Here is an 11,515-nt window from a genome sequence, read left to right as displayed (position 1 = left end):
GTTAGCATTTTTAGTATTTTTAGAGGCTTCGCAGACTATAAACGAGTTAGTCAGATATTAGCAGGTTTTCATGTGTTAGACTTGTCGGCTACTTGTTTATACTTGCAGACCTTTCAGTATTTTTCGCATCTATGATATTTCAGTCAGACTCTTTAGTAGATTATTAGGTTTTATATTTACCTCTAGCTCATAGTTACACCACATGTTGATTCAGCCATCCAGTTGGTTCGCTCGGTCACATGTAGTCAGGCACCGAGTGCCGTGTTACGTCCAGGCCTAGGTCCGGGGCGTGACAAAGCTTGGTATCAGAGCCCTAGGTTCAAGAGTCCTAGGGAGTCTACGAAGCCGTGTCTAGTGGGGTCTCTTTTATGTGTGTGTGCGCGCCACACATGTAAACTGTTGACCACCAAGACATCTAAGATTGTTTCATTTCTTTCATACTCTAGATGGTGCAGTTAGAGCTTTGCTTTCAGGAATCTTTCTAACCCGTGCGAATTGCGTATTTAAAAAAAATGCCTGCAAAAAAAAAGTACACCAGGAGGGCCTCAGCTACTATCCAGGGGGCCACAACTAATGCTGCTCAGGAGGAGGACACTCCAGCCCAAGGCGTTGCATCGGGCTCAGTGCCCAGTGCTTCAGACATGGATGTCAGGGGAGCTATCCAGTTGCTCACCCAGATTGTTGATAATCAGGCTCAAAGGCAGGGAACAAGTGATGTTCATGAGACGGGTAGTTCCAGGTCTAGGGAATTCCTCAAAATGAAATCTCCCGTCTTCATAGGGTCCAAAAAGGATGAGGATCCGCAAAACTTCATTGATGAATTTCAGAAGATATTTCGAGTGATGCATGCTACAGACACTGAGGCAGCAGAGCTTGCTGCATACCAGCTGAAGGATGTTGCCAACATTTGGTATGAAATATGGGAAGAGTCCCGAGGGGAGGATGCGGATCCTGCGACTTGGAAGGAGTTTGCAGATGCGTTCCTTGAGCACTTTCTACCCATTGAGGTCTTGGAAGCTAAGGCTTCGGAGTTTGAGAGACTTAGACAGAATGATATGAGTGTGAATGAGTACTACCTCAAGTTCGTCTCTCTGGCCAAGTATGCTCCGGAAATGGTACGTGATATGAGGGCCAGAGTTAGGCGGTTTGTGTTGGGGCTTTCAGATGATTTGTTTGCTGATGCCAATATAGCTGCTCAGAATAATGACATGACCATCACTAAGATGGTTGCCTTTGTTCAAGGGAACAAAGACAGGTTGAAGGAAGAAGAGCGGCTACGGAGAGAGAAGGAGAGGGAATTCAGCAAGAGAGCTAAGTCTGCAGAAATTTCAACCATGGGGGATCTCAAGCAGGAGGCAATCACCAATTTTTCAAGAAATCAAAATCAGGACCTGCTCCATCTTCAGCTAGTGCACCGGTTCTGAGGTCTAAGTTTAACCAGAAATATAAGAATTTCAGAACAGCAAACTCGCAGTCACAGGCGAGTGTGGGATACAGAGTCCCTGATTACCCTATTTGCAACACGTGTGGTAAGAGGCACCTAGGGTTGTGTCGTTTGGGCACAAATGGTTGCTTTGGGTGCGGTCAGCAGGGCCACTTCTTGAGGGATTGTCCATCGGCAAAGCAGAACAATAGAGGCAATGCAGCTCAGTCCACTAATTCAGCAGCCCATCATAACTCTCAGGCCCAACAAGGGCACGGTGCAACAAAGTCTAATAATGCAGGCGGTGGTCGAAATCGCTTGTATGCACTGGCAGACCGTCAGGATACAGAGGCTCGTAGAGATGCTGTCACAGGTATGCTAACAATATTCACTTTTGATGTCTATGTTCTTATAGATCCGGGATCCACCCTATCTTATGTAACCCCATATATTGCAAAGAAATTTGGGATAGAACCAGAAAAGTTGTGTGAACCCATTGAAGTGTCCACTCCAGTTGGAGAATCAGTTATAGTAAGGTGCATCTATAAGGGATGTCCAGTCAAAGTGCATCATCGTCTTACTGTAGCAGACTTAGTAGAATTGGAGATGTTAGACTTCGATGTGATCATGGGCATGGATTGGTTAGAGTCATGTTATGCCAAAGTGGGTTGTAGAACCAAAATAGTAAGTTTTGAATTTCCTGGTGAACTAGTCTTAGAATGGAAGGGTGATGTAGTAGCGCCTAGGGGTAGGTTTATTTCCTATCTTAAAGTCAGAAAGATGATCTCCAAGGGATATATCTATCACCTGGTTCGAGTTAAGGATGCAGATGCTCGGATCCCCACTCTCCAGTCGGTACCAATTGTAAATGAGTTTCCAGAAGTGTTTCCTGAAGATCTCCCTGGAATTCCTCCCGATAGAGAGATTGACTTTGGAATTGATCTACTTCCAAGCACTAAGCCAATATCTATTCCGCCTTACAGAATGACTCCAGCAGAGTTGAAAGAGTTAAAAGTCCAGTTGAAAGACCTTCTAGATAAGGGATTTATAATGCCAAGTGTCTCACCTTGGGGCGCACCGGTCTTGTTTGTCCGAAAGAAGGATGGGTCGTTGCGTATGTGCATTGACTATCGTCAGTTGAATAAAGTCACCATCAAGAACAAGTACCCTCTTCCCAGAATAGATGATTTATTTGATCAACTTCAGGGTGCCCAGTGTTATTCCAAGATTGACCTCAGATCGGGATACCATCAGTTGAAGGTTAAGGAAGTCGATATTCCAAAAATAGCTTTTAGGACTCGATATGGGCATTTTGAATTTTTGGTAATGTCATTCGGTTTAACGAATGCACCAGCAGCTTTCATGGACCTTATGAATAGGGTCTTCAAGCCTTATCTTGATTTGTTTGTTATCGTGTTTATTGATGACATCTTGATTTATTCCCGTAGCGAGACTGACCGTGCCGAACATCTCAGAGTTGTGTTGCAGACACTGCAAGATCACAAGCTATATGCAAAATTTTCTATGTGTGAATTCTGGTTGAAATCAGTAGCGTTTTTGGGCCATGTCATTTCAGGGGAAGGCGTGAAGGTGGACTCTAAGAAAATAGAGGCAGTGAATAATTGGCCTAGACCCACCTCAATATCCGATATAAGAAGTTTCTTGGGTCTAGCAGGCTATTATAGGCGTTTCGTAGAGGGATTTTCTTCTATCTCGTCCCCTTTGACTAGATTAACTCAGAAGAAAGTCAAGTTTCAATGGTCGGACGCATGCGAGAAAAGTTTTGAGGAGTTAAAGAAGAGATTGACTTCAGCTCAAGTCCTGACACTACCAGAAGGAACCGAAGGGTTCGTTGTTTATTGTGATGCTTCAGGGGTTGGTCTTGGGTGTGTATTAATACAACACGGTAAAGTCATAGCCTACGCGTCGAGACAGCTTAAGGCTCACGAGAAGAATTATCCGACTCATGACCTTGAATTAGCAGCTGTGGTGTTTGCGCTTAAGATTTGGCGCCATTATTTGTATGGGGTACATGTTGACATTTTTACAGATCACAAGAGTCTCCAGTACATCTTCAAGCAAAGAGAATTAAATCTACGTCAGAGAAGGTGGCTCGAATTACTTAAGGATTACGATGTTGATATCCTCTATCATCCGGGGAAAGCAAATGTTGTAGTCGATGCTCTCAGTCGGCGTTCTATGGGGAGCTTAGCTCATGTTGAGGCAGACAAGCGAACTATGATAAAGGAAGTCCATCGCCTAGCAAATCTAGGAGTTCGACTTTTGGACTCCGAAGATGGTGGCATTGTTCTCCAAAACAGGGCTGAATCCTCCTTAGTAGCCGAAGTAAAAGAAAAACAGTTTAGTGATTCCTACTTATTGCAGCTGAAGGAAGGAATTCACAAACACAAGACTATGGCTTTTGAACAAGGGGAGATGATGGCACCGTACGAAGCTCTGTATAGGCGAAGGTGTAGATCACCAATTGGTTGGTTCGAAGTCGGAGAAGCGGAGTTGTTAGGACCTGATTTGGTCTATCAGGCCATGGAGAAAGTCAATTTAATACAAAGGCATTTGAAGACGGCTCAAAGTCGCCAAAAGTCCTATTCGGACGTACGGCATAGAGACTTAGAGTTCCAAGTTGATGATTGGGTGTTTCTGAAAGTATCGCCCATGAAAGGCGTTATGAGATTTGGGAAGAAGGAGAAACTTAGTCCCCGCTATATTGGTCCATATAGAATCCTGCGAAGGATCAGACATGTGACTTTTGAGTTAGAATTGCCACAAGAACTAGATGATGTACACCTAGTGTTTCATGTGTCCATGTTGAAGAAATTCATGGGAGACCCGTCACTTGTGGTTCCTACGGAGATTATAGGGGTTAAGGACAACCTGTCTTATGAGGAAATTCCAGTGGCTATTCTTGACCGACAAATCCGCAAGCTCAGAACTAAGGAAATTGCTTCCGTAAAAGTGCTTTGGAGGAATCAAAAGGTTGAAGAGGCTACATTGGAAGCCGAGGGGGACATGAAGTCCAAATATCCCCATCTCTTTGAAGAGCAAAAGGAAAACGTGGAAGGTAATTAACCTTTCCATTCAGGTCTTATATTATAATCTCTATGTCCTTCAGTATTTACTCAGAGTAGTATTTAGTGATCACGTGCCCGTTCAGTTTGATATACATGTATTCATAATATTTCAGTATTCTCATATCTCCATAACACCCGTTTAATGACCATAGATAGCCGTAGTTGCAGTCAGGACCATCATTCGAGGACGAATGATCCCAAGGGGGAGATAATGTAACACCCCGTAAATTTGAATCCGTTGTGGATGTATTAAATGAGTATTCATGTGATAGTTATCAATTGGTTATGATAATAAGTGTACGAGGCATATCATAAGTGATTTGGGGTCCAAGGAGAGGCCTAAATCTAAGTCAAGTTTGAAAATTTCATGACAAACTAAAATTCCAAATGAGCACGCACAAGACCAAATTTTGCATGAGCATATCTACATTTATATAAAGTATTATGTGATTCACAATCCATCAAATGAAAGGTCTTTGTGTCTAGTTTCTAACGCTTCAAACCATTCATCATTTGGAAACTCTTACCAGAAGTTATGACCAAATTACCAAAAGCAGCGCAGACTTTTATACTACCGCGCCGCCCCATTGCGGCGCGGCTGTGTAAATTAACAGAGCACCTCCAAATTTCGTTTCTAAACACATTTTTCATTACCACGCCGTCCCATGCGTCGCCCCATGCGCCGCGGCTGTGCAAATCTGCGTTTTTTTGTCAACCCGACCCTATTTTGATATAAAACCTTCGGGAGTTATTTTCCCCACTTTATTTGGACGAATTTTAGGGTCTTCCTCCACCCTCTCAAGACCTCCAACCCCTCCCATCGTCAAGGTAAGTAATCCCCATTATCTTGCTATGAATTTCATCATTTATACACTGGTATTGATGAAATCTACACATAAAATACTTAGATCTTCAAGGGATTTCTTCAAGAACTCAAATGAGAGTTTTGCAAGATTTCTTCCAAAAAGCTAATCCTACACCCTTATACTTACATGTATGGATTTATTAAGGGAATATGAGTATGAATAAGTATTGGAACTCTTGATATGATGATTGGAAACCATAAGTTCCCAATTTGATTACACAACTATTATAGAGATTGAAAGATGTTTATTTAATGGAACTTTGTTGGTTGAGTGTGGATGGATGGCCATATATGTGATTTTGGGAGTTATAAATTGGCTAATCATGATGGTGGGATAAATTGTTGATGAATGGTAGTAGTTAGATGAACTAATTATATGACGATGAGATGTAGAGATTTAGGCTTACAAGGTGTTTGATAATATGCCTAAATGGCTTAAGTTATGGAATTTGTTACTAATATTGGGTTCCACTGGATGTTGCTATTGTAGATTGAAGGTTCTTAGTATTGTGGATCATTGTAGTATCACTAAGGGGAGAAATTGAGGTATGTAAGGCTAACTCTTTACGTTTGGGAATATCTATGATTCTCCCTACGTCCCATTCATTATGACCATTACCAGTTTCCCTGAGAAAGTAACTATGCCTCGGTTCCCTGAATAGTAGTAGAACTTCTATTCTCTATATGGCATAGTCTCATAATCATTCGATATTCTATGAGTTTCAGTTATGATAAATCTACTTATTATGAATACTCATCTCAGTTTAATCCTATTCACTAATTCAGTATCATGTAACTTGGTATGACTCATTATTTCAGTATCATGTATTGTAATATGATTCTCAGTTCCTGATCTTATATTCTTGAATGTTGAACACCAACATTTGGGCCGGAGGCCGCAGTTTATGCTTTATGCATTTTGGACCTGAGGTCGCAGTTATGTATACGTATACTTGGGCCCGAGGCCGCAGTTGTGCATATATATATATATATATACACACACATACATATTGGGCCTGTGGCCGCAGTTTAATATTCAGTTCAACAGGTTGTTCATCATTCAGAAGAGGGAGTATTCACATCCTTACTTCCTTGTTTAGTTATCAGTTTATCAGCTAGCAGTTCAGTTTCAGTTTCAGTATTGACAGTTCTTTTGTTTAGCTATTTTACATACCAGTACAATTCAAATGTACTGACGTCCCTTTTGCCCGGGGCTTGTATCTCGCGATGCAGGTAACGATTTGCAGGCTGACGATTCTGCTTGCTAGGACATCTCGTATCAACTATTGGTAAGCCCCAGTCTTCCGGGGCCTTATCTCTCTTTTGTTTTAGTCATTATAGTATTTCAGTTAATAAGGTATACCGGGAACCCTGTCCCGGTAAACAATTAGCATTTTCAGTATTTTTAGAGGCTTCGCAGACTATAAACGAGTCAGTCAGATATTAGCAGGTTTTCATGTGTTAGCCTTGTCGGCTGCTTGTTTATACTTGCAGACCTTTCAGTATTTTCCGCATCTATGATATTTCAGTCAGACTCTTTAGTAGATTATTAGGTTTTATATTTACCTCTAGCTCATAGTTACACCACATGTTGATTCAGCCAGCCAGTTGGTTCGCTCGGTCACATGTAGTCAGGCACCGAGTGCCGTGTTACGTCCAGGCCCAGGTCCGGGGCGTGACAATATGTAGACAGAACATCCAGTTTCAGCCTAGGGTCTCAAGAGCATTCAGTTTTACATTTATTCAACCCTTTTCAGCTTTTTACATTTATTCAACCCTTTTCAGCTTTACCAGGAAAGTACACTGGACATTATTACAGACACTCTCGTATCGAAGATAAGGGCAGTTCGGTGCACAAAGCATCCCTATTCACGCAGGGTCCGAGGAAATGCCGCACCCCAAGGGGTGTGATGTAGACAGCCTACCCTAATGCAGTATTAGTGGCTCATATTGAAGATGTAGACTAAAAACTCTAGGGTCACTGCTTACTGCAGTACAACTTTAGATGTAGAAAACAACTAGGACTTGATAGAACATCACAGATGGAGTTACTCATTCACACATCCGAATAGATGCAACAACCGAACTGTTGAAAGCTTTCGGACAAAGCCTTATTGATGATTTTCAAGATTGGCTATTCCTCGTAAGGAAGTCAAGCACGAGTTGATTGACCTCGTCAGGTAATTGTTCTTGAACAAAATGGGTTCCTTCTGGCAAGTTAGCCATCTGCAGATTAGGGACTAAACTTTTGAGTCCTCCACTTATGTAGTCTTTGACTCCTGGAAATTTGAGGAAATAATCCTTGTCACCCACAATAAACAGTGCCGGAATATGAACTCTTGGATCTTTAATGTTGGCTTGTTCAAGCAGTGACCTATTGCATGATGAAATTCATAGACAACCAGGAAAAAGAGAGAAAAAGAAGAGTTCAGTAGCTAATTAACCATCGAAGTAATTCCTATAACTCGAAGTTGATGTCATCTTACGAATGTGAACACACACAGTGATTGAAGTTAGCACTTCAGCTTAATATATAGTACTTATTTACTTTATTAAGTCTGCCTCTTCCTCACCACAGCCGTAAATGACATCAAAATAAAATCCTTTGTTGGTCTGCTACATATAATAACTATGTGTAAAATAGAGAAAAAGCTGTCAAAAAAGGGACTTTACAGCTCAAATAGACATAGATTGTCGTTGTACCTATAGGGAACCTGCAATGCAGTCTGGAAACCAGATTTCTCATACAAAGCTCCATATATTTCCAGGTCTTCCTCAGAGAACCAAGGGGGTAGAGGGGTCGAAGGTTGCACAATGTCCATGATTTCCTGCTTTTCATTGGCTATTGGTATTTCACTTCTAGAAAAAAGAATGTAGATGTTCCTCACTACTGTTTTAGCGTCAAGGCGACCAAAATCAGCTTCAGCTCTACCAGGTTCCTGGAAAGAAAATTTCTTGGAGATCAAAGAGAACTAAGATTGATATCATGGAATGTAAATCAGAGAGCAAAATCGTACCCTCCATCGCGAAATATAGAAGCCTTCAGGGAGGTATTCAGTGTACTTGAAAGGTTGTGGGGGCAAGAATGGTACTCCCATGGTAATAAATCCAGAGACTCTCTCCCCGTGGAGAAGGATAAATAGGGAAATGACAGCAGATCCGAAGTCTTTGCCAATGAGAAAAGCCTACATTATTGCACATATATAGATATCAGTACGACACATGCCAAGAAAGAGAGAGAGTGAAAAGAAACAAGGATATAAACACCAGCCTATATCAAGTTCTTATTTCACGCAGAATATGAAAAGATCAATTGGTTGAGTTATAACAACACAGGCTCTAAATTAAATTCCACTAGAAACTCCTAATACTGCCAGGATATTACCGTTTCACCTATACTTGTTCAAATTTTCATACTCCCATGAAGTTTAGCCAACAACTACCAATGTATTTAAGATTATGAGCTTAGACCATGTAATGTAGAATCATTTGCAAGCACAAAATGCTCGAAAATCATTGCGTTTTCTTTTTCATCCAATATACAAGTTGTGATTTCTTCACTTACGTCAAAATTGAAGCTCTTTGAGGAAAATAACAAAAAAGGAAGTTGGTAAAAAATCTAACAAAAATAAAACCTTTCAAGTTACATTAACAACAAAATATGCAATGTTTTTTTTTTTTTGGCTGAAAAAGATGCAAGTTCATAAAACACAAGAATGACTAGAGATTTGTACAAACTTAAAATAATGTGGCAACTAACTAATGCGTATAGATTCACCTGCAAATCCTAGTGTATTTAATTATTAGAAGCTAAAGAAGGCTAGATTCTATTTATGCTAACTCAAGCAATCTAAACATGTTCCACCTACTTCAAATACACTAATTTGCTTACCCGATTTAGGTTCCTATCTAAATAAGGATAGCAGTCATCCCTTGAACCATAAATCAATTTTTTTCAGCACTTAGAAACTTCCTATCGCTTTTTGAGGAGTCAATCGGTTTTTCCTTTCAATTTTTTTCAACAAATATTTTAAACTGATAATTGTTTTGATTTATAAGTACTACTCTTTTAAGTAATTTCAAACTATACTTATGTTTTATTATAAAATATTAATCCATGAATTTCGATCTTTAGCAGCAGCCACCAGGAAAAGGGAAAAGGAAAGAACTTTAAGCTTAACACAGTAAGAAAATAACTTCTTCTTCTCAAAATTTTGAGAAGATGAATACCTTAGAGATGCCAAGAGCATCAAGAAGTGCAAGGGTGTCATTAGCCAAGTCAAGAAAAGTGGTTTTCTCGGGCTCGGGTGGCTGATCCGATAACCCGTGTCCTCTGAAATCGGGTGCAATAGCTCTGAAACCAGCTTCGGCCACAGCTATCATTTGGTACCTCCAAGTATACCATATTTCAGGAAATCCATGCAAGAACACCACAACCGGGGAATTCCCACTTCCGGTTTCAGCTACATGAAGATTTAGCCAATTTACTTCAACGTATTTGTGCTCTATTTGTTCCATCTTGCTCCTTTTAACTTTCAGTTATGTTGAGAATGGAGAGTGACCGACAATGTTTTCTTTGGAAATGTCGGACAACTATATCCACTTTGTTTAGACTTCAGAACAATTGAAAAATTACTGCATTCGGAATAAGTCGCATTTGAGAAATGTCGACTTATTTAGAATTTGCTTGAGATTTATAAGTCGGCATTGAGATTTATAACTCGTATTTGCTAATTGAGACTTATCAATCTGTTGACTTTTGAGCTAGAAGCGAGACGAGCTTGAGAGGAGAGGATGCGATTTTGTAAAATATCAAAACTTAATATGTACACTCAGTGTATATATACCTACAGTGTTAACTAACTTCTGGAACCTTCTAAGTAACTGCTAGCTAACTTGCTTAACTGACTAAATAAGATTAACCACCTACTCACTGCTAATTGACTCTACTTACATCAGCTTGTTAGCTTTAACCATAATCAACACTCCCCGTCAAGCTTATAGTTGAATACAAATTCTTCACTCCAAGTCTTTGGAGCAGGTTATCATGTTGTGCCTTTCCCAAACCTTTTGTAAGAATATCTGCTAGTTGTTCATTAGTTGACACATGCTCAATTTGTATAGGCCCTGCATTATTCTTTCTCTTACAAAGTGACAATCTATATCTATGTGTTTTGTCCTTTCATGGAAAATAGGATTAACTGCAATTTGGATTGCATCCTTGCTATCACACATTAGCTTCACTGGCACTTGTGCTTCAACTCCCAGCTCTTTGAATAGTCCTACTAACCAGATAATCTCAGCTGTGCACGATGCCATGCTTCTGAACTCAGCTTCAGCAGAGCTTCTGGACACTGTCCATTGCTTCTTTGACTTCCATGAGATTAGATCATCTCCAATCTTTACTAAGTACCCTGTTACTAATTTCCTAGTTTGTACACAAGCCTCTCATATCTGAGTCACAATAGGCCAGTAAATGATTGGTGTTCTGAGCAGGCATGAACAAGCCCAGACCTGGTGCCTCTTTAACATATCTCACCACTCTAAGGGCAGCTGCCATGTGTGAAACCTTTGGTCTGTGCATAAGCTGATTTAGTACTTGAACAACAAATCCTAAGTCAAGTCGATTCATAGTGAGATAAAGTAGTCTTCCTACAAGTCTCTGATAAGGCCCTGGATCCTTGAGGAGATCCTCTTGAGTGCCCTTCTGAATAGACTTGTTATATTCCTCAGAAGTGAGGTTTTGGTTGAACTCTAGAGGAGTACCTGCAGGTTTTGCACCCCCTAATCCTAATTCAGCAATAAGCTCAAAGGCATACTTCCTTTGACACATAACAATTCCTTCTCTGGACCTTACAAACTCAATGCCAAGAAAGAATCTCAATTCTCCCAAGTCTTTCATTTTGAACTTGGTTTGTAAGTCTTTCCTTGTCTGAGTTAGAAGCTGTTGACTATTGCCTGTAATCAATAAGTTATCAACATATACTAGTATTATGGTGATATCACAACCTGCCTTCTTAATGAAAAGAGAGTAGTCATAATGACTTTGTTGAAACCCCATTTGAACTAGAGCTTCTGTCAGCTTTTTGTTCCATTATCTTGGTGCTTGTTTAAGCCCATACAAGGACTTATGCAGTT

At 40.4% G+C, this 11,515-nt stretch overlaps 2 protein-coding genes across 2 annotated transcripts; one reads left to right on the top strand and one right to left on the bottom strand.

Moving 5' to 3' along the window:
• Positions 1 to 512: 512 nt before the first annotated feature.
• Positions 513 to 4,510, top strand: LOC138884132 (uncharacterized). The gene is made up of 2 exons (XM_070164987.1): positions 513 to 1,417; positions 1,459 to 4,510. Exons 1-2 carry the CDS (start codon positions 513 to 515, stop codon positions 4,508 to 4,510), a joined length of 3,957 nt encoding a protein of 1,318 aa, XP_070021088.1.
• A 2,577-nt stretch (positions 4,511 to 7,087) lies between these two features.
• Positions 7,088 to 10,043, bottom strand: LOC104247971 (epoxide hydrolase 2-like). Its single transcript, XM_009804137.2, has 4 exons — positions 9,608 to 10,043; positions 8,395 to 8,562; positions 8,081 to 8,316; positions 7,088 to 7,751 (listed from the first exon to the last, which is right to left on the bottom strand). Exons 1-4 carry the CDS (start codon positions 9,893 to 9,895, stop codon positions 7,502 to 7,504), a joined length of 942 nt encoding a protein of 313 aa, XP_009802439.1. The 5' UTR covers positions 9,896 to 10,043; the 3' UTR covers positions 7,088 to 7,501.
• Positions 10,044 to 11,515: the final 1,472 nt, after the last annotated feature.

This window comes from Nicotiana sylvestris, chromosome 2 (assembly GCF_000393655.2).
Source record: "Nicotiana sylvestris chromosome 2, ASM39365v2, whole genome shotgun sequence".
In the NCBI taxonomy this organism is placed as follows: domain Eukaryota; kingdom Viridiplantae; phylum Streptophyta; class Magnoliopsida; order Solanales; family Solanaceae; genus Nicotiana; species Nicotiana sylvestris.
This window is presented reverse-complemented; position numbering and strand designations above follow the sequence as displayed.